The sequence below is a fragment of the Dipodomys spectabilis genome, unplaced genomic scaffold (assembly GCF_019054845.1).
Source record: "Dipodomys spectabilis isolate Male_0828 unplaced genomic scaffold, ASM1905484v1 ptg000018l, whole genome shotgun sequence".
NCBI classification, from domain to species: Eukaryota; Metazoa; Chordata; class Mammalia; order Rodentia; family Heteromyidae; genus Dipodomys; species Dipodomys spectabilis.
In genome coordinates this window covers 9,964,021-9,986,847 of record NW_024870695.1, presented here as the reverse complement: position 1 = coordinate 9,986,847, position 22,827 = coordinate 9,964,021, and the positions used below count along the sequence as shown (strand labels likewise).

The following is a 22,827-nucleotide window of genomic DNA, read 5'->3' as shown; positions in this document are numbered from 1 at the left end:
TGGAGGAAAGGCTAAAGAAAGACTCTAGGCCTTCGCTTAGTTCATCTCTGAGGGTGGAAGGGCTATAGAGATAAGAAATCATTGCAAGAAAACCAGCCTACCTTATTGACCTTTCACCAAATTGGAAGTCAGAACAACTTCAGCTGAACACTATTCTCTTTCATGGCAATTCTAGTCTACAGGCTGTTCACACAGACTGTTAGCCATTCATGGGGCTGCATTGCATGGGGCTGCCATCCTATGCAGCTTCCTAGGGAAGACACAGATTGGTCAAGATGGAAGCCAGAGAAAGGCGGAATCTCAAGCTTTGTCCTCAGATCTCTAAGAGTACAGGTTGATGTGAGAGCCTTCAGTAATAATAACGTTGACTGAAAGAAGAATAATACCTACAAGTTTTCAGCAAATAGGTTTAGACATTAGGAGGTAACATGGCAGCTCCTTCTAGATAGCCACAAACAAATGCATTTTGGAAAAAGAGCCAAGGACTGAGTGCCATTTATTTTGCAGGCTGTGTATTTTAGACTTTGTGAGATGTATACACATGTATATGTTTATTTACAGTCATACACTACATGATCAGTAGTAGGATGCATAGATGACTATATAAGATTGTATCATCCGGGCACCGGTGGCTCATGCCTGTAATCCTAGCTACTCAGGAGGCTGAGATCTAAGGATTGTGGTTCAAAGCCAGCCTGGGCAGGAAAGTCCGTGAAACTCTTGTCTCCAATAAACCACCAGAAAACCAGAAGTGGTGCTGTAGCTCAAGTGATAGAGCGCTCGCCTTGAGCTGAAGAGCTGAGGGACAGCGCTCAGGCCCAGAGTTCAAGGCCCACAACCAACAACAACAAAAAAAAAGATTGTATCATGAAATGATGGCTTGGCTTGATTTATATAGGTACATTTTATCATGTTCATACCATGATGAAATCGCCTAATGACACATTTCTCAGAATATGTCCTCATCATTAAGCAGTGCTTGATATTTATATCAAGTCCATATACCTACCTGTGCTAGATTCTCTCCCTGGGAGAAAAGCCACTGTGGACAGTGTGATATGTTCTCCTTGAGGGCAAGGTGAATGTGGAGTCAATGAGGCGATGGTTTTGGAGGATGGGATTCATCAGTCTGTCCTAAAGAAGCAATATTTGTGAAACAGTAGGAGAGGATGCAGCCATTGTAAAGGCAGGAAACCACCAGCTCACTTGTTTGGCTCATCATTGTCCTAGAGGCGGGAGGCTGGATTCTTTGTTTTTGGTCCAGTGGAGGAGTCTGTTTATATTGGGTGGCCTGTAGGGCTTGGGGTGCCACATAGATAATGTGTATATATGTTACAAGGTTGGTCCCTTGACTGCTCAGAGTGTTTGGAAGATACATGCGTATAAAGCATAAAAAGCCCACTGTGTTTCTCCTTCAACCCAAACCTGACCTGTGCTGCCACATGGAATGATCTGCTCTGTCTTTCCTCAGGACGAGTGTGAGCCTGGGAGATGGCAGTGATGGAAGTGGCCTGCCCAAGTGCCCCTGGCTCTGCAGTTGGGCATCAGAAGGACCTTGCCAAAGCCAAAGAGAAGGCACAGTCTCTGGAGAATACACAGAGCTGCGTCTACAAGCTTGAAGCTGTGGAGAAGAGCTCTGTGTTCTGTGGGAAGTGGGAGATACTGAACGATGTGATTACCAAAGGCACAGCCAAAGAAGGCTCTGAGGGCGGGCCATCCGCCATCTCCATCATTGCCCAAGCTGAATGTAAGAGTGTAGGGTAGCTGTGGGCATGGGAACAAGAGGGCAGACCTATGGGTACGTGGATGGGCATGAAGGCGACCATCTTCTAAGTCCTCTAGGGAAGAGAACAGAGTGCGAACTCCATGAGATTCTCACGAGGGACAATGTACAATAAGAATTGTAAAGGTATCAGGGCAGAACATGGCAAATAGAGGCTGTGCCCACTGTCAACCGTGCAGGGGGAAAAAACTGACATGCAAGACTGTTGAGGGCTTTTTGCAGGATCATCAAATAGCCATTAACCTTCCCTTCTCCCGTAACTGGAGAGGCCCAGATAAGAAAGGCCAGGTCCCCTGGAAAGCCCCATTGGGGCCTGCAGGTCCTTCACTACCTTCTACTTGAGATGGCTGCACCCCAAAGAATGAATGCCCTGCTCTTGGGCCTGCTGGGCTGGTCTAGAGGTAGCCAGCCTCCACAAGGTGAGACCAAGTCTGGCCTTCCCCTTCTCCTAAGAATTGGTGGCTGGCCAAGAATGGGTGTTTGCCACCAAGCAGGCCAGGAAGGCCTAGCGGTGTTCTCTTGATATCCACCCCTTCAGCCTGGGAAGTCTCTAGGCTACAATCTGGAGACTGACAGCTCATAGTGGAATTTTCCACATGTATATATCCCTTTGCTTGTCTTTCACTACCTTCTGGTTAGTTTTTGAGGAGAGAACAGAAATTTAAATTGCGCCAGTGCACACATAAACATAGTAGCATACATTGAGTATTCACTGTGTAGCAGGTGCTATGTAGATCATGCTGGGTAGCCGGTCTCACTGAAGTTTTACGGTAAGCAGAGTAGGCCAGGTATTCTCTGATCCTCATCTTACAGACAGCCCCTCTTCTCTTGACCTGTATGCTGAAGGAAGGGTGACACCAGTGAGAGAAGGTGGTGATGGCTGGGAGGCCATCATAGGTGGTCTGAGAAGGGGGTGTAGTGGAGGGGGGGTGCTCTCTCTAAAATAGTTCTTTGCTCCATTCACATTTCCTGTTCTTGTTTATGCTAATTCACCTCCTTTTTCTTGACTTAAAGGTGAGAATAGCCAAGAGTTCAGTCCCACCTTTTCAGAACGCATCTTCATTGCAGGGTCGCAGCAGTACAGGTAAGAAGGTGGATTGGAGTAGGAAAAAACTAACACTCCTGACACCTCCCCCCAGCTGCCCACCTGGGCTGCTTCCACTCAGCTCCTGGCTCTGTTTCAGCACCTGGGCTGTGTTCCTGGCCACTCTCCAGCGGTTCTGGCCCAGCTACTCTCTTTGCCAGATCAGCTTTTCAAAGGCTGTTCCCAGCTTGTGGATGACTGACCCTGGCTCCCATCAACTTGATGCTTTATTTTTATTCTCTTCCGAGTCCTTGATGCACCCTATTTCCCATAAACAGGGAGAATGTCAAGAACAGCAGCTATTTCCTGGTGGTGGGGCCATGAGCTCAGGCACAGAGGGGCCGCTGTCCCTGTCCTTGCAGGAGATACCAAAGTGTCTTATTCCTGTGACATCTACCATGCAGGCATGAAGGCTGTAGAAACAGAAGGGACATAGATTTGAGCTGCTTAGTGACCAAGTGTGGGTCGTTGCCCTAAAGATGACTTTTGGCAACTAAGAGTTTAATGTAGAAATAGTTCCCTTTCTTAATCTAAGCCAATTTCCTTACTGGTATTTACAAAGTAAATACCAGGGTCTGAGGGGGGAGGGGGCAGGTGAGAGGCTGCTGCTCTAGACCCAAGAAATATTCCAGTGTTTGGTTAATTCTTTATATTGTCACAAGGCGCCTTTGGCTCAGAGAAGGGGGTTTCTTTCAACTGCATGAGAGAAGACTGCAGGCCTCCAGCACACTTAAGATTCAGGGAATCTGCCACCTTTATGAAGGCAGAAAATGAGGCCAAGAGAGGTTTGCTGACATTCTGGGCTGCTCCATGACTATTTGCAGCTGCTCTTTCTAAAACTCCACTGTTGCCAGTTTCTTTCATGTCTGGCAAGGGCAGGAGCTGGCAGAGCCTCTGTAGTGCCACCAGAGAATAACAGGCACCCTAGTAGCTGAGCACCAGCCATAGAAGGACTCTGTTTGGCAACTCCCAGCCTTCCTATGGCAACTAGCTAGCCCCAGGAGCTAGTGAGGATAGAGATAATAAAAATAACTACTGTCCTCCATCAGAGCTGAGAGTGCCTGCCTCGATTGTGACCCCTTTCTGGGGCAGCCTACCTGGGGAGCAAAAAGAAGCTGAGTGTACCCCACACGCACCAGTGGTAACCATTTGTGGGCAGCCTGCCCTTGGGTCAGGTATTAAGCTAAGCTTTTTTCTTTGCGTACTAGGGATTGAACGCAGGGCCTTATGCTTCCAAAGCAGCTGCTCTGCCACTTGAGCTACCACTCCAGCCTCTTTTTGCCTTGGTTCTTTTCTTTTTTTTTTTTTTTTTAATTGTGAGAATACCATACAGAGGAGTTACAATTACATGGACAAGATAACGAGTACATTTCTTATCAAGCATTTTTGCCTCCTCGTTGCTTCCCCTTCCCATCCCTTCCCATACTCCTCTCCTCCCCCCACCCGATCCTCCCCTTGCCCCCCAAAGTTGTTAAGTTCATTTTTCGATATAACAATTTGTACATCTCATTGTTGCAATGGGTCCACCTGTATCCCTAGTTTAACGATTTGGTTTTTTTTTTTTTCCCCTTCCCCTCCACAAATTACACCAACATCAAAAACAGTGAAAGTATGGGTTATACTGTGGGGGAGGAACATACAAAGCATCATAGAAATCATCTTATAAATATGATAGAAACAATTGCATGAAAGGAAAAAAACCAAAAAACATTTGAATACTTATCTTGGGGTTCATTCCCCTAACACCAACTTATCTGACCTTTTCTGCTTGATTCAAACATATACTAGTTATTGCAAATAAGGGAAACCATGGGACCTATGTTTCTTTGGGCCTGGCTTACTTCACTTAATATACTTTTTTCTAAGTCTTTCCATTTCCTAACAAATGGGGCAATGCCATTCTTTCTGATGGAGGCATAGAATTGCCTTGGTTATTTTCAAGAAAAAGTATCACTTTATGCCCAAGCCAGTATGGACTGTCATCCTCCTATTTGTGTTTCCCTGTGTCCCTGGGAATGACAGGTGTGTACCATGGCACCTGGCCATCATGCTTTCCCTATAGCTTGGATAGCAGGCATACCCACTGCACTCAGTTGTTGGTTGAGATGGAGTCTTAGTAACTTTTATGCCTTGTCTGGCTTTAAACTATAGTTCCCAATCTCTGTCGTCCAAATAACTAGAATTACAGGCTTGAGCCACTACACCTGGCCGAGTTAATCTTTTTTTTTTTTTGATCGTGGTGCCTGAACTCTGGGCCTGGGCACTGTCCCTCAGCTCTTCAGCTAAAGGCTAGTGCTCTACCACTTGAGCCACAAATGCCACTTCGGACTTTTTCTGTTTACGTGGTGCTGAGGAATCTAATCTAGGGCCTCATGCATGCAAAGCAAGCACTTTACCACTGAGCCACCTTCCCAGGCCTGATCTAAGCTTTTTAAGTGAAGTATTTCATTTAGCCATGTCTCCACCCTACGTGGAAGAAAATACATTCATAAATGAGAAACCTGAAATTCCCTGGGGTTTAGGAACTTACCCACACTTGTACAAATACAGCTATGTTCCTCTTAATGACATTTTGGTCAGCAAGAGACGACATCCATAAAAGTGGACCCATAGTAACATTAAAGCTGCCTTAAGTTTGTAAGTGCACCTTATGCACACAGCTAATGCTGTTTCTCAGGATGTGTTCCTTTTAAGTCGTGCCTGGCAATTATAACAGAGCTGGGGTTTGCACTGCAGTCTAACTCCAAATCCAGTTCTCTGAACCATTCCTCCTTCCTGCTTCCTTGTTTCAAAATGTGGATCCATCTCTTTTCTGACAGCCAGTCTGAGAGTCTTGATCAAATCCCTAACAATGTGGCTCATGCAACTGAGGGCAAAATGGCCCGTGTGTGCTGGAAGGGAAAGCGTCACAGCAAAGCCCGAAAGAAACGGAAGAAGAGCTCCAAGTGCCCAGCCAAGGCGGGTATGGCCTTGGCCAAGCCTCTGCCCAGAACCCCTGAGCAGGAGAGCTGCACAATCCCAGTGCAGGTGAGACCCAATACCTGTGACTCTGCCTCAACTCTTGGGCCTTCGGAACAGGGCCTCTGCCTTGGCCCTGTTGCTGTGGCCCTGTCACTGTGTTCTGACCCCTGTGTTTTCCCCACAGGAAGATGAGTCTCCACTAAGCCCCTTGTATGTCAGAAATACTCCCCAGTTCACAAAGCCTCTGAAAGAACCAGGGCTTGGCCACCTCTACTTTAAGAAACTCAGCGAGGGCCTACAGCCAACACTGCCTCGACCAGAACTCCACAAACTGATCAGCCCCTTGCAGTGTCTAAACCATGTATGGAAACTCCACCATCCCCAGGACATGCGCCCCCTGCCCCATTCCACTCACCCCTTCCCCTACAGCAGACTGCCCCATCCCTTCCCATTCCACCCTCTCCAGCCCTGGAAACCTCACCCTCTGGAGTCCTTCCTGGACAAACTAGCTGGTGTAGACAGCCAGAAAACCCTACATAGCCCTCACTTGAGAACACTGGCCTGTGTAGAACATCAGAAACCTCCCCCTGGCCCACACTTGGAGCCCAACTTCTCATCTCATGGCAACCATGAGAAATTTTCTGTGGAGGAATACCTGGTGCATGCTCTGCAAGGAAGTGTGAGCTCAGGCCAGGCCCACAGCCTGACCAGCCTGGCCAAGACTTGGTCAGCAGGGAACTCCAGGCCCCAGAGGCTCAGCCCTGAAACTGAGGACAACGAGGGAGTTCTGCTTACTGAGGTAACTAATCTTCCGATTCCTGTACACATGCCTCCACCACCAGCTCTCAGGTCAGGAGCCACAACTAGGGGTGGAGCCTGCTGTGAAGAGAGAGTATCACTCACTAAACAAGTAGACCTTGGGGGATGGTTCCTTCCCTATCAGGATCACTTGGCAGCAAAGTACTTGTTTGGAATTGCATGTATTAGCTTTCCATTACTGTGATAAAATGCCTGAAATAATTAACTAAAGAAGAAAGACTTAGCTAGGCACCAGTGGCTCGTGCCTGTAATTCTAGCTACTCAAGAGGCTGAGATCTGAGGGTCATGGTTTAAAAACCAGCCTAGGTGGGAAACTCTGTGAGACTTTTTTTTTTGGGGGGTGGGGGTCTGGTCGTGGGGCCTGAACTTGGCCTGGGCACTGTCCCTCAGCTCTTCAGCTCAATGCTATCACTCTACCACTTGAGCCACAGCGCCACTTCCGGCTTTTTTTCTTTTTGCTTATGTGGTGCTGAGGAATCGAACCCAGGGCCTCGAGCTTGCAAGGCAAGTGCTCTATCACTGAGCCACCTTCCCAGCCCACTATGTGAGACTTTTATCTCCAGTTAACCATAACCATCAGAAAACTGGAAGTGGCACTGTAGCTCAAAGTGGTAAAGCACGAGCCTTGAGCAGAAAAGCTCAGAAACAATGCCCAGTCCCAGAATTCAAGCCCCACAACCCACAAAAAAAAAAAAAAAAAAAAAAGGAGAAGAAAGATTTATTTTGCCTCAGTTTCAGAGATTTCAATCCATGGTCACTTGACCCTGTGGCTGTGGGCCTGTGCTAGCTCAGTACATCATGGCAAGAACACCTGGTATAACAGTCCTATTTCACAGTAGCTGAGAAGCAAGAAAGCGAAAGGAGTCAAGGTCCTAATATTCTCTTCAAGGACAAACTTCCAAAGACCTGACCCTCCCAATTGACCTTACCACTATTTTTTTTTTGACAGTTGCAGGGCTTAAACTTAGGCTTGAACTGTCCCTGAGCCTCTTTGTACTCAAAGCACTCTACTACTTGTGAGTCACAGCACCACTTCCAGTTTCTGATTGGTTAATTAGAGATAACAGTCTCATGGGGACTTTTCTGCCTGGGCTGCCTTCAAACAGTGATTCTCACATCTCAGCCTCTTGAATAGAATAGCTAGGATTATAGGTGTGAGTCACCAGTGCCTGGCTTAGGCCTTATCTCCTTTTTTTTTTTTTCTTTTTTCTTTGTTTTCCTCTTGGGGCTTGAACTCTGGGCCTGGGCGCTGTCCCTCAGCTCTTCAGCTCAAGACTAGTGCTCTATCACCTTAGCCACAGTGCCACGTCCAGTTTTCTGGTGGTTTATTGGAGATAAGAGTCTCATGGACTTTCCTGCCTAAGCTGGCTTTGAACCGTGATCCTCAGATCTCAGCCACTGATGCCTAGCAGGCCTTACGTCTTAAAGGTTCCATTCCTTCCCAGTAGTCCCATAGGCTGGTAACCAAGCTTTGAATATTCAAGATCTAAACTCGGTTGTTTTCTCCCTTCACTTGCAGCCTCTCTTTCCACAGCCTTTCTGTTTCTGTTTTAAGTTGTCCCAGTTGGTCACCTCATTATTGCTGAGTTGTGTATTATATGAATAATGCATGTTCTTGGAAACAGGAATAAACAAGTGGCAGGAAGAGTAAGGATTTTTCCCTTTCTTACTGCTTCCCTGCCTTTTCCTCTAGTTAGTTCTCTTCCAAATAAATTTGGAACTCTGAATGCTTTCATTCATCTTTACTTTCTATGTTCTACTTTGTTAACCTTTTTTTAAAATGCTGGTTCTAGAGCTTGAATGCAGGTCCTCACACTCTTACTCAGCATTTTTACTCACAACTGGCCCTCTACCACAGGATCCAAGCCTCCAGCCTGGCCTTTTGCTGATTAATTGGAGATGGAGTCTTTCAGACTTTTCTACCTGGGCTGATTTTAAACTGATCCACAGATTAAGATTGTAGGCATGCACCACCAGTGCCAAGCTTTCATTCACTTTTAACATAGAGTCCCTTGGCCCCTGTACCTCTTCATTGCTCCTTCCTTTCTTCCATCTTCTAGCTCCTAAGTTACATATTTTCACTGTCAAAGTTGTTGGTAGTTCCATTTTGGTCTCACAATTATAAGAATCAACTGGTCCCTCAGGCAGCCTGTAAATTGTTAATCCTCTAAGTACCTCTCTGGGCCTGCACCTCCCAGTACCTTTCCTTAGACCCTACACTATCTTTGTTTGGGACCATTCAGCCCCTGTAACCCTCCATCTCTCTGCCACTCTAATTACTGAAACTGGCCTCTCTCTCTCTTGCCAACCCCAGAAACTCAAGCCGGTAGATTACGAGTACCGAGAAGAAGTCCACTGGGCCACACACCAGCCCCGCCTAGGCAGAGGCTCCTTTGGAGAGGTCCACAGGATGAAGGACAAACAGACAGGTTTCCAGTGTGCTGTCAAAAAGGTAGGCTAAAGGTACTCCAGGAAAGCCAGACAAAGGCTGCTAGAGTCACAGGGTGGCCCAGTGATGACTTGATAATAGCCATAACTAGCTGCCCTGGATCAGTGGAACTGGCAGGAGGCAGTCTGTTATGTGGCTTGGCCTGGTTGTTTCCCTCAGTATGAGTGTCTATGAGAGGCAGTATGCAAGCATACAGCATCATGTCTGAATACAGCCTGGGCCACTCCTGATGCCAGGGCCTGTAATGAGCAAGTCCAGTTGTAGAAGATGGTCAGGCCTTCAAGAAATTCGTGTTGAATTAAAACTCTAAGCCAAACACAGGGGCCACCACACACCTGGACCAGAAGGGGATTAAAGTAGTAATTTCCACCTGTCACATGCCTCCCAGGAAGAAAGTAGACACTGGGAATTAGATCTGTATGACATTGGAGCCCTGCCTCCTGTTGGCCAGGTGTAGAACAGCCCTATGATGCAGATAACACAAGGAAGTATAGCTCAGCAGGAGCCTAAGGAGCTAGCCTGGTGAGAGAACCATGGTTCACATCCAGGTTCAACTGACAAGAGTATGGCTTTGAACCTTCTTCAGAAAAGGAGAGGGGAAAAAGTCATGACTCACATCACCTACCCCACTCCTTATACTCTCCAATGATGAGAGCTAAGGCACAGCACACCGTCCGGAAGCCATAGTCCATGTCCCTCAAAGGTTGTCAGCTCTGTCCCATTCAGTACCTGCTGTCCCACCACAACTAGGAGTCCTACCTTTGAAAGCTATCTGGTCCCCAACTCAAACTCAGAACCTTCATTACTGTAGCCCATTTTCTTTTTTTGGGGCCTGAACTCTGGGCCTGGGCGCTGTCCCTCAGCTCTTCAGCTCAAGGCTAGCGCTCTACCACCTGAGCCACAGCACCACTTCCAGCTTTTTTCTTTTTGCTTATGTGGTGCTGAGGAATCGAACCCAGGACCTCAGGCATGCAAGGCAAGCCCTCTACCACTGAGCCACCTTCCCAGCCCCTGTAGCCCATTTTCTTGGTCCATAGGACAGGATGAAAGAAGTCAGCCTGACATTGTTAATGTGGCTCATATTAAAGATGCTCAGATCCTCAAAAGCAGCAGTGGGGAATATTTTTTTTTCTGCCAAGACCAATTTTGGATATATATAACATCATTTATGGGCCTAGATTTATTGAATTTCACTTTGAAAACAGTTCCTAGATTTATTAACTTCTGGTCCTGCCTGCGGTTGGCAACCAACCGCAGACCAAATGATTTTGTAGGCCTTCTGGCTGGATGCCCCGCCCCCCCACACACACACCCCCAAAAGGAAAGGGAGCAAGTAGCCAAACCAGACAGTGGTAGCACACTCAGGCTCCATGCCAAATGGACTCCGCCACTGCCATCACGGCTGCTTGTGGCTTTGAGAGTGAGTCCTCAGCTGGGATGTGAATAGACTTGATTTCCTGTCTTCCATTTTGAAAATCAGAATAGTGGGATGAGAGAAGGAGCAATCAGTAAATTCTACCCTAAATTCACAACTGGCAAATGAGCTGGTTCTACTCCCCTAACAGAAATGTGTTGAGTTTTTTGCCAACATGGATCATCATCTTCCACTTGGATACCAGAGCCACGTGCCTAACCTCCTCGGCTACATTTCTCCTCCCCAAGGCCACCAGAGAAGGTTCAGCTGTCCCTGCTGAAAGGCAGAGGGAGGAGGGTGAGAGAGTGTGAAGTGTCCTAGAGACAGTGCCCAGTGCTGGAGCTTAGTCATTGGCTCCTCAGCTGTTTCTCTGCTGAGGTCCTTTGAGTCCCGGGTGATGAGGTAAACAACTTGAATACAGTGGAAGACGACAAGTGCTCCATTTCTCATGTCTTATACTCAGGGAAGTTGGGAAAGCTCTCAGTTCAAGATGCCATCCATGGCTGACTATACTCAGAACTCCATCTCCTTCCTAACAGGAGCACCTGGTGGAAATCGCTTGTTGGCAGGCCACACAAGCTTTGATTGGTGGGACAGACAGACTGTCCCTTCTCAAGAGAAGAGGTTAGGGCAAGCATTTGTGTCTTGTACGTTTTTTAACCTGAAGACTAACTGTGAAATAGTTCCCTGATCTAGGGGTCTAGCTCAATGGTAGAGTATTGGCTTGCCTCACAAGCATTAGGCCCTGAGTTTGATTCCCAGTGCCACCAAAACAATAAATAAATAAATAATAAAGTTTCCTAATAAAGAGGTAGAAAAGGGAAAAGTAGGCCAAGGATCAGAGGTCAGAATACACATGTAGTCAGAATATGTCCATGTCCCTAGAGTATTCCTAGGAAGGATCTGGAACATGTGATGTCACATAGTGACTCCAACATTCCCGAGGGCTTCCTTCTGGAACATCCTTCACCTGGGATGACATGCTGGTGAGCACAGATCCAAGGTTTAATGCATTATGTTTTTTCTTAAGGTATCTCTGCTGAGTATGGCATACCTCCCAGCTATTTGGGAGGCAGTCTCCAAAAACAAAATGTGGGGCTGGGAAGTTGGCTCAGTGGTAGAGCGCTTGCCTTACATGCCTGAGACCCTGGGTTCAATTCCTCAGCACCACATAAGCAAAAAGAAAAAAGCTGGAAATGGTGCTGTGGCTCAAGTGGTAGAGCACTAGCCTTGAGCTGAAGAGCTGAGGGACAGTGCCCAGGCCCAGAGTTCAGGCCCCATGACCAGACCCAAAAAGAAAAAAAAAAAATGTGAACAAAGTATAAATAAAAGCAAAAGGGCTAGGGCTGTGGCTTAAATGATAAGAGTGCTTGCCTAGCATGTGTCAGGCCGAGTTCAGACTGAAAAAAAGAAAGACTTTTTTTTTAATGTTTTAATTGCAAACAAATACAGGCTCACCATAAAAGAACTGAAATCACACACACACATACACAAAGGCAAAAGTTTCTCCATTACCTTCCTTATTCTCAGGAATAAATATCATTTGACGTGTGTTTTTAGACTTTTTTTATATGAGCATTTTGTTGTTTTTTTTGTTTGTTTTAAATAAAGATGAGATGCTAAGGTAGGCACTGATGGTTCATGCATGTAAGCCTCTTATTAAACTGAAATCTGGGGACTGAAGTTTGAAGACAACCTGAGACTTAATCTCCAGTAACCATCAAAATCTGGGTTGGAGGTGTGGTTCAAGTCATAGAGAGCCAGCCTAAGTAAGTAAGTGCCAAGTGAGTTTGAGGCCCCTGTGATCAGGCCCCAATATTGGCAAACTTTGAGTGTCTGTGTAATTTATCACATTCTCAAAGGGGTCTGTGGCCCAAGAAAGGTTAAGAACTGTTCCTTTTAGGACATCTGGCATAAGCATGGCATTCTGGGAGCCTCCCTTTGGCTCTGCCACTGATCTGGATGTAGTGTAGCCTTGACCGAGTCAAACCAGCTGTCACCATGCACCTGTTTTATCCCAGACACTGTGCAAGGGCTGGGACAGAGATGTGGAATCCACAGGCCTGACCTGAAAGAACTCAAGTTGTAGCCAGGGATAAGCTTTTGCATGATGTGAGGACCAAGCAGCCATCATTCCCAGACATTTGTTTAGAATGAAATCAGGACAAGGATCAAGGGGAGACTGACTCAGTGATGATGAGGATTGGGGCATGGTAGGGAGAAACTACTGAGTAGTCTCTTGCCCACCCCTGTGTTGCTCACTTTCTCATATATTCCTGGAATCTTCAAAAGAACATGTAAGATTGCTTATGTCCCCCTTTTTAGTGATAGACTACAAGTACAAATACCAAAGAAAACAAGGGGAAAGTTTGTGGTCTTTTGGTTTTTTGTTGTTGTTGTTGTTTTGGTTTTTTTTTGTTGGTCGTGGGGGTTGAACTCTGGGCCTAGGTGCTGTCCCTGAACTCTTCAGCTCAAGGCTAGCTAGCGCTCTACCTTGAGCCACAGCACCACTTCCGGTTTTCTAGTGGTTAATTGGAGATGAGTCTCACAGACTTTTCTGTCCAGGCTGGCTTTGAACCATGATCCTCAGATCTCAGCCTCCTGAGTAGCTAGGATTACAGGCATAAGCCACCGGCGCCTGGCCTGGGGAAAGTTTTGAGGAAGAAAAAGTAGCCCAGGCACACTGTCATGAAGTAGAGGGAAGGGACTTCCCACTTGGCCTAAGGCTAGACTGTCACATTTCCCTCCTGAACATCGTATTTGGAGATGGCCAGGAGTAAAGGCTGTCTGGAAAGTTCTTCCAGAAGGACAACAGCTGGCAGCAACCAGGCCAGGCTTGCCTGATCAAAATCCTGCCTGTGCTGGACACTGGGATCATGCCTGGAATCCTTGCTACTAAGGAGGCTCAGATGTAAGAATCACAATTTGAAGCCAGCCTGAGTAAGAAAGTACATGAGACTTTTTTTTTTTGGTCTGGTCGTGGGGCCTAAACTCTGGGCCTGGGCGCTGTCCCTTAGCTCTTCAGCTCAAGGCTAGCGCTCTACCACTTGAGCCACAGCACCACTTCCGGCTTTTTTCTTTTTGCTTATGTGGTGCTGAGGAATTGAACCCAGGGCCTCAATGCATGCAAGGCAAGCGCTCTACCACTGAGCCACCTTCCCAGCCCTCCATGAGACTCTTATCTCCAATTAACCACCAGAAAACCAAAGTGGCACTGTGGCTCAAAGTGGAAGAGTGCTACCCTTCAGCAGAAAAAGCTCAGGGACAGCGCCCCTGCTCTGCGTTCAAGCCCCATGACCAACAAAAAGAAAAAGAAATTATATTTATCAATACTAATTCTAGGAAATGGAAACATGGTGGGGGGGGGGGCGATAGATGTTAGTGGTGGTTGTTTTTATTACTCTTTTAGACATTATGTGGAAAACGAACTATGCAAATTGTATAGGGCAAGGACAAGAGGGGGAAATTTGGGGAAAGCAAAGGAAAGGATGACATTATCAAAAAAAAAAAAACATCTCATTACCTGATTTATGAAATGGTAACCCCCTGCCCCCCCCCCCCGTACCACACTTTAATCATAATAACATCGTTTAAAAGAAAAAAAAAGGTCCAAGAGGCCCACAAACTGAGCTCCCATTTGCCAAGTCAGCAAGTCTCCACCTAAATAAAACCCTCCCACGCTCCTGACAGGCTGGACTGTTGCTACTGGCGCCCCCTGGTGACACCACTCCAGGCTTATTCAAGAACTAGCAGTGACCAGCAAGGATAGCTCCAAGTTTATTTTTTATTTACTTAACTAATTTTCGGTCAGACGTGGAGCTTTAACTCATGGCCTGGATACTGTCCCTGAGCTCTTTTTGCTCAAGGCTAGCGCGCTACCACTTTGAGCCACAGTGCCACTTCCAGTTTTCTGTGGTTAGAGATAAAAGCCTCACAGACTTTCCTGCCTAGGCTGGCTTTGAACCTCAATCCTCAGATCTCGGCCTCCTGAGTAGCCAGGATTACAGCATTAGCACCGGTGCTGGACTAGGACTACATTTTTCTTTTTTTTTGGGGGGGGGCGTCCAGTCGTGGAGCCTGAACTCTGGGCCTGGGCGCTGTCCCTCAGCTCTTTCAGCTCAAGGCTAGCGCTCTACCACTTGAGCCACAGCGCCATTTCCGGCTTTTTTCTTTTTGCTTATGTGGCGCTGAGGAATCGAACCCAGGGCCTCAGGCATGCAAGGCAAGCACTCTACCTCTGAGCCACCTTCCCAGCCCAAGGACTACATTTTTAATAAGCTGCTCTTATTAGTGGGGAACCAGGACATTAAGAGCCCACTGGTCACAGGTGTGGTACTGGCAAGTATCCTTCTACATCGCTATGCTGCCCTGAAACAGGTACCAATGTCCCCAAGTGCAAATGTGCAAACTTGGACAGATAGAAGCACACAATTCTTTTAATGGTCTAGCCAGAATCTAAGCATGTCTGTACACAATGCTGCCAGGCTGCCAATCTAAGGTGGTCATAGCCCCTGGTCAAACCCAATAAGCCTTGCATGTGCCCAGGTGCTGGGGAAAAATGCTGCAGAATAAATCTAAACACAGGCTAGGCTGTGTCTTTTCCTCTGGGAAACAAACAAATAATTTTAAGAAAAGAAATTCAAAGTACTACAAGAGGCACCAGAGGAACCTGATAGAGCCAGGAGTGCTGACACACACCTGTAATCCCAGCAGGAGTGTGTTTGAGACTGGCTTGAGCATAACAGTGAGACCTGTCTATACATAAACAGCCACTTGACAGAATCCATCAGATAGGTGGAAAAATGGCTCTACCTAGCCCGGGTGACATCACGGGAGCATTGTACCCAACCCACCCCTGACTCAGCTTCTGGGCCTTTCAGGTGCGAGTTGAGGTGTTCCGGGCAGAAGAACTGATGGCATGTGCAGGACTGACCTCCCCCAGAATTGTCCCTTTATATGGTGCTGTGAGAGAAGGTCCTTGGATCAACATCTTTATGGAGCTTCTGGAAGGTAAGGAGCTAGATCCCATTTTTTCTCTTGAGGCCAAGGGCATCCAGAATCTTGCCTAGATTGACCTTGTTATCCAGTCAGTCCACGTATAACCTCTTGACCTTCTGGCATCTGTAGGAAGGACTTGCTTCCCCCATCCCCGCCCCCTACCCCTTTCCCACTCCTGCCTCTAGTTTGCATGGAGGCCTTGGAAAAAAAAGGTTTTTTTGGTTGGTCGTGGGGCCTGAACTCTGGGCCTGGGCACTGTCCCTCAGCTCTGCAGCTCAAGACTAGCACTCTACCACTTGAGCCACAGCACCTACTTCCAGCTTTTTCTGCTTATGTGGTGCTGAAGAATCGAACCCAGGGCCTCATGCATGCAGGGCAAGCACTCTACCACTGAGCCACCTTCCCAGCCCTCCTTGGAAAACTTTATGTAAAGGCCATCCATTGATTTCCTAGGTGGCTCACTGGGCCAGCTCATAAAGCAAAAAGGCTGTCTGCCAGAGGACCGGGCCCTCTACTACCTTGGCCAGGCTCTTGAGGGGTTGGAATACCTCCACACACGAAGGATTCTGCATGGAGATGTCAAAGGTGAGCCTCTACCCCCAACCCCACCCTCCACCCACCAGGCCCTCTCTTCCCCTGCTCAGTGGGGGTCTCCATCAAATTCTTCCCTGTCTTCCTGCTTTCTCCCTATACTTGATCTTCCTGATCATGTCCACCACCAGGATAAGCTGTAAGTAAGCCCAGTAAGAAGGGATAATACTCTATAAACCCTCAGCCTGGCACTGCCATTGTTAGTGGGTGGTACCAACCAAGAACTGAGCTCCTACCTCATTTTCCAGAGATTCTTTCTGCTGCCTGTCTCTAGCTTTCTTCTATGACTAATGAAACTGCAGCAGCTGTTCATGTAGGTTTAGCCAGAAAAATCACATCACTGGAGGCCAAGCCAAACCAGGGTAAGGCTAGGGCCGACGTGACTCACCTGTTTCCCTTCCTCCTCTGTGCTCATGCGGGCCCATAGCTGACAACGTGCTACTGTCCAGTGATGGGAGCCGAGCAGCCCTCTGTGACTTTGGTCATGCTGTGTGCCTGCAACCAGATGGCCTGGGGAAGTCCTTGCTCACAGGTAAGGCCCCCAGATCATCCTTTCCCACCCTACCGTAGCCAGTGGTCATTTGTGCCTTCTCTGCTTCTGTAGTAGGAATAAGTGATGTGAACATTTTATGTCCCCCAGTAGATTTCACTAACCACCACTGAGTTATTACAAAGTCCCTGTTATACATAAATGTAGTAATGGATGTCAAGTGCTCATTTCAGATGTTCCTTTACCCAGTGAAAACAGAAAAGCTAAGAGCCTTGCCCTGACTCTGCAGCTGGTGAAATAGCCATTATTTTTAACTTATGTTTTTTATGTGATTTATTTTTTGAGCTAGGCTATTGCTACGTAGCCCAGGCTGACCTTGAGCTCATCATCCTACGGCCTCAGCCACATGAGTACTGGGATTGTGAGCTTTCTGGCTTTCTGTTAAAATAAGCCATACCCATTGTAAATTATTTGGCAAGAACAGGGTTAAGTGGTATAAAAAAAGGAGGGGAAAAAAGGAATTCTCACCACTCCTCTGGCCCAGAGATAATAGTGAATAATTTACATAATTCTATGTTTCTGTCCTCTACGTCTGGTTAAAGCCATTATAAATTCATTTGTACCCTGACTTTTTCATTATAGCCTTAAGCACAAAATGGCTCTATTTTGACCAAAGGAAAGGCAATCTTTTAGAAATACAGATTGAATATTCCTAGCCTAAAAATGCTCCAAAATCTGCAACTTTTTGAGCTCAGTAAAAATTCTGTATAAATTACCTTCAGATTATACAATAAGGTCTGTATAATGCATAAATGAATGTCCTGTGTAGACCTGGGTTCCATCCCCAAGATATCTCATTGTGTATGTGGAAATATTTCAAAATCAAAATCCAGGGCTGGGAAGTGGCTCAGTGGTAGAGGGCTTGCCTTGCATGCATGAGGGCCCTGGGTTTGATTCCTCGGTACCACATAAGCAGAAAAAGCCAGAAGTGGCACTGTGGCTCAAGTAGAGCACTAGCCTTGAGCTAAAGACTTCAGGGACAGTGCTCAGGCCCAGAGTTCAAGGCCCACAACCAAAACCAAAACAAAAAACTGAAGTCCAGAATGGTCCTGGTTCCAAGCATTTTCTGTACTTAACATGGATAGTATGCTGCTAAAGGATGGTGTTTTTTAATCTGAAAATGTAACTTGAACTTGGACTCCTGTACTCTGACTCTTGAAATAACTTTAGTGGAGCTGGGAATGTGTCTTAGTGGTAGAGTGCTCACCTAGCATGCATGAAGCCCTGAGTTCGATTCCTCAGTACCACATAAACAGAAAAAGCTGGAAGTGGCATTGTGGCTCAAGTGGTAGAGTGCTAGTCTTGAACAAAAGCAGCTCAGGGACAGTGCCCAGGCCCTGAGTTCAAGCCATAATTTTTTTTTGGTGGTACTAGGATTTTGAACTCATGGCCTATTTGCCAAGCAGGCACTCTACCACTTGAGCCATACTACCCCCCTGCCCAGATCTTAAGTCTCTATTATCTGTTTTTCTTTGACATGTAACTAATAGTTGAGGAATGTCATAGCAATATATTTTCTACCTTTTTTCTACAATATATCATTATATTCTACAACTAAATTTCTTTTTCTTTTTTCTTTTTTTTTTCCGGTCATGGGGCTTGAACTTGGGGCCTGGGTACTCTCCCTGAGCTATTTTGCTCAAGGCTAACGCTCTACCACTTTGAGCCACAGCACCACTTCCAGTTTTCTGGTGGTTAATTAGAGATAAGTGTGTCATGAACTTGCCTGCTGGCTGGCTTTGAGCTGTGATCCTCAGATCTCAGCCTCCTGAGGAGCTAGGATTATAAGCGTGAGCCACCAGCTCCTGGCTACAACCAAATTTCTAGTGTCTAGACTCCTCCCCATTTTAGGACTTCCCCCAAAGGGCAAGGTGTACCTGTGATAAAGTAGTATTCTGCACCAGCAAAGGACCCGGCTGGTCTGGTCACATCATCAGTGGGTTTGATTGAGAAGCTTTACTTCCTTTTTTCATGTACACTGCCAAAGTCTCAGTTTGGGGAGTTATTGTTTTGTTTAAGGGTTTTTTTTGTTTGTTTTTTTGGGTCCAGTCCTGGGGCCTGAACTCGGCCTGAACGCTGTCCCTCAGCTCTTCAGCTCAAGGCTAGCGCTCTACCACTTGAGCCACAGCATCACTTCCGGCTTTTTTCTTTTTGCTTATGTGGTACTGAGGAATCGAACCCAGGGCCTCTGGCATGCAAGGCAAGCGCTCTACCACTGAGCCACCTTCCCAGCCCTGAGTTTGGGGAGTTATTGATAATGACTCTGGACAGTTTATACATTTTCAAGTACATCTATATTTATTTCTGTGGGGTAAATACCTCAGGGTGAAATTGCCACATCCTAGATGGCACATATATTCATATATATCACACATTGTCGCACAAAATTCTAGGGTAGTTGTACTTAATTTTCACACCCACTAGCAGTGTACGTAGAAACTAGTTCTTTAAAGAGCTTCAGCTGGAATGAATTAACATCACCTCCAAGAATGAGCTACAGTAGGCCTTGCCTAAGCTCTTGCCCACTTGAATCCACTGCTGATGTTTCTGTCTCACTCTGGCCTCCTCAGGTGACTACATCCATGGCACAGAGACACACATGGCCCCTGAGGTGGTGATGGGGAAGCCCTGTGATGCCAAGGTGGACATCTGGAGCAGCTGTTGCATGATGCTGCACATGCTCAATGGTTGCCACCCCTGGACTCAGTATTTCCGAGGTCCGCTCTGCCTCAAGGTCAGCATAGCACCCAGCGTGGCTAGCGGGGAGGCCAGCAGGGTGACTGGGCTTGAGAAGGCCTCTCATTGTAGCTGCTCTTCTGTCTCTTCATAAATGTGAGATCCTGATTAAAATGCCAGTCACACAAACATGTGGATATCAGGGGAGATCCAAGTTGAGGGGACCTCATAAGTCACAGCAAAATTCGAGCTCTCCTGCCCATGCCCTGGACCACCTCCACGGTCTCCTGACAGTCAAGACCTAGAACACATGGGCATATTGCTGCCAGGCCCTAGCCAGCCTAACTGGCTCCTTACTTCTCGTTTCTCCAGAGAGACAAGCCCAAGACCCAAGCCCAGCCTGATGGCAGAGAGCAGGAACAGAAATCTGGCTGCTGAGAATGAGGGGGAGGCAGGCCTCTCATGTTGTCTTTTGGCCCCCAGATTGCCAACGAGCCTCCACCTGTAAGAGAGATCCCGCCTTCCTGCACCCCACTCACAGCCCAGGCCATCCAAGAGGGGCTGAGGAAAGAGCCTAGCCACCGAGCATCTGCTGAGGAGTTGCGGGGCAAGGTCAGCTGGGCACTGCAGCAAGGTAAGAGCCTGCAGTAGTGACTAAGAGGAGGACAGGGCAGGGATGGAGGAAAATGAGTTACCGGCCTCTTGGAGCCTCATTCTTCTCATCTGGAGTATAGGGATGATTGAGATGATGTGAATACTGGTGCATAGGGCAGAGGCTGTGTTTGGGAGGTGGGAAGAAGGGGCTACAACAGGGGAGGAAACTCTTATCGATAGAGTATAAAATAAAGCCAGGCATTACTTGATAGTCATTCTGCTGGGGGTAAAAAAAAATCACAAAGTACTGGTGAAGCTTTGGGGACTGTAGAACTTCGAGACACTGAGGGAGGAAGCATGGCCTAGGCTGCAGCCATTCTGGAGAATGCCTGGCCCATGTCCCACACTCAGGCCCCTTTTCACTCCTGGTGCTGAGAGCCACCAGCTCCTTAAGTGTACATGCCTGAGGACTCACCATGCAGCCTCATTGGTGGGAGGGGAATTGGCCGGGATCATGAGTCCTCTACTAGATGAGTGGAGCACACTTAAAGACACTCAATACTCACGGAGCAATGACTACTGATCTGAAGGCCATAATGTAGTGCTGAGAGAAATCAGGAAACTATAGAAGGAGACCTGGCACATCAAGCTGGCACATTTGCACCTTCCCTGGTATGCTCTCTTGTCTTAACAGTGGGAGGTCTGAAGAGCCCTTGGAGAGGAGAATATAAAGAACCAAGACATCCACCTTCAAGCCAGGCTAACCATCACCAGTTCCTGAATACCCAGTCAGCGGGGCGCCTACCAGTGGAGGACCCCACAGGCTGGGCCTCTAAGCCTCAGCCTCCTCTACCACCAGAGCCTCCAGAGTGGAACTTGAGTAAAGAGGAGTGTGGCACATGGGAACCCTTGCCTCTATCCTCCTTAGACCCAGCCCCTGCCAAGGGCCCCAGCACACTTGAGCGGAGAGCGACCTGCTCTGAGCTGGAGCTGCAGCAGCTAGAAACAGGTATAGCAGCAAAGCTGGGCTTCTATTCCCTACTTCAGCCTGACTTTGCTTCCAACCCCTTCCCTGGCAGATCAGCTCCTGCAGTCTGTGCAGAAAGACCTTCCCCCTAACAACATGGTGCCTCCTCCTAGCCTCTCACAGCTCTCTTCTGCTTTTCCCTGCAGAATTATTTCTGAACAGCCTGTCCCAGCCTTTTTCTCTGGAGGAACAGGAGCAAATCCTCTCATGTCTCAGCATTGACAGCCTCTCCCTATCAGAGGACAGTGAGAAGGTGAGTCACTCAGGGGCCAGAAGTCCTGACAGAGCAGGTGATTTTATATCCAGCTGAGGAATGAGCTGTGTACAAGTAGGAGGGGGAGAGGGAGGAGAGGGGAAGGGAGGAGATCCTCACTGGAGCACAAGGTCATGATTTCGTGACAGACAGTTCATCTCCATCACACCTAGGAATCAGGAAAGGGCTAAGCCACTAGGACTGGCAAAGGGTAGGTTTTGGTCCCCACAGAAATATACTTGCCCTCCTGCAGCCTAGGACTTGAGAACTGTCTCACCTCCAGAGGGTGTGGGAGAGGGCCCCTTTGCCCCAAAGGAAACGAAGCCCTGAGCACAGGGACCTGAGTCTGTGTCCACTCTTGTGTTCAGAACCCATCTAAGGCCTCTCAGAATTCTCAGGACACCTTGAGTTCCGGCGTGCACTCATGGAACAGCCAGGCAGAGGCTCGAAGCTCAAGCTGTAGCATGGTGCTGGCCCGGGGGCGGCCCACTGACACCCCGAGCTACTTTAATGGTACGGCAAACTTCCTCCCTGCCCTCCAAGGACCCATTCATACCAGATGGGGGGCCCTGGTGCAGGGCAGAGTTCAAGGCCTGCCTTGACACTGAGGGAGAGGGGAAAAGGAGCCTAGCACCCAGAACATGAGGTTCTTGGCTCACAAGCCTTTCCTGGTAGGCCAGTAGAGAACTATTGTCCCCTGACTGGCTGCTGAGGAGGTTCAGAAAGTCCCCAGCCTGGGGAGGAGAGCAGCCACTCCTGGGGTTGAGAAGGAAGCTGAAATGAATGTCTTCTGAAAGACAGGACCAGGACCCACAAGTATTTATTTTGTGTGTCCTGGAGCTTGAACTCAGGGCCTGGGTGCTGTCCCAGGTTTAAAACTAGCACTCTACCACTTGAGCCACAGCTCCATTTCTGGTGCTTTTGTTATTTAATTGGAGATAGAAATCTCACAGACTTTCCTGCCCAGGCTGGCTTTGAACCACAGTTCTTAGATCTCAGCTTCCCGAGTAGCTAAGATTATAGGCATGAGCCACTGGTGCCTTACAAGTTTGGGCAACAAGTTTGTTACATCCTCTCCTGGGATTTGGGTCAGTTGATAAAAAAAGATGCCATGTAAAAGTCTTCATTTTGAAGCTTGGTTGTATAGTTTATATTGTGATTTTACCAGAATGAAGGTGTCATTTAGCTCACAGCCTCCATGGCCCACGCCAAAGGCCACTTCAGCTCAGGGAGCCAACAGCCTCCTGTCACCTTGCCTACCTTCTAGGTGTCAAAGTCCAAATACAGTCTCTCAATGGTGAACATCTGCACATCCGGGAATTCCACCGGGTCAAGGTGGGAGACATCGCCACTGGCATTAGCAGCCAGGTAAGTGGACATGTACACACTTAGAGGCAGAGTCCTGGCCCTCTAGGAGGAGAACTTTCAAATAAGTAGAAGTAGGACCCTAAGGAATAGCTAGACATGGCCTCAAGTGTTCCCTGAGGGGTATCAAAGCAAAATGGGCCCTGGTGGTTGAGGTTCCTCAGGACCCACACTGGGCCAGGATGGATTCTCCCACTCTTCCAGAAGGAAAGGAAGACAGTGCCTTAGGGCTGCCTGGCTGGCTGGAAGGAGATATACGCCAA

General features: G+C 47.7%; 1 protein-coding gene across 1 annotated transcript in view; it reads left to right on the top strand.

Moving 5' to 3' along the window:
- The window catches only part of Map3k14 (mitogen-activated protein kinase kinase kinase 14), a 45,818-nt gene that overhangs the window by 21,303 nt on the left and 1,688 nt on the right, over window positions 1-22,827 (top strand). Inside the window, exons 2-15 of the mRNA XM_042674001.1 lie at window positions 1,472-1,747; window positions 2,798-2,867; window positions 5,687-5,894; window positions 6,013-6,627; window positions 8,962-9,099; window positions 15,391-15,520; window positions 15,962-16,093; window positions 16,527-16,631; window positions 19,220-19,383; window positions 19,809-19,959; window positions 20,614-20,928; window positions 21,093-21,199; window positions 21,568-21,712; window positions 22,467-22,567. Of these exons, the coding sequence (XP_042529935.1) occupies window positions 1,492-1,747; window positions 2,798-2,867; window positions 5,687-5,894; window positions 6,013-6,627; window positions 8,962-9,099; window positions 15,391-15,520; window positions 15,962-16,093; window positions 16,527-16,631; window positions 19,220-19,383; window positions 19,809-19,959; window positions 20,614-20,928; window positions 21,093-21,199; window positions 21,568-21,712; window positions 22,467-22,567 (2,637 nt within the window). The 5' untranslated portion in view covers window positions 1,472-1,491. The remainder of the gene's footprint in view (window positions 1-1,471; window positions 1,748-2,797; window positions 2,868-5,686; window positions 5,895-6,012; window positions 6,628-8,961; window positions 9,100-15,390; window positions 15,521-15,961; window positions 16,094-16,526; window positions 16,632-19,219; window positions 19,384-19,808; window positions 19,960-20,613; window positions 20,929-21,092; window positions 21,200-21,567; window positions 21,713-22,466; window positions 22,568-22,827) is intronic.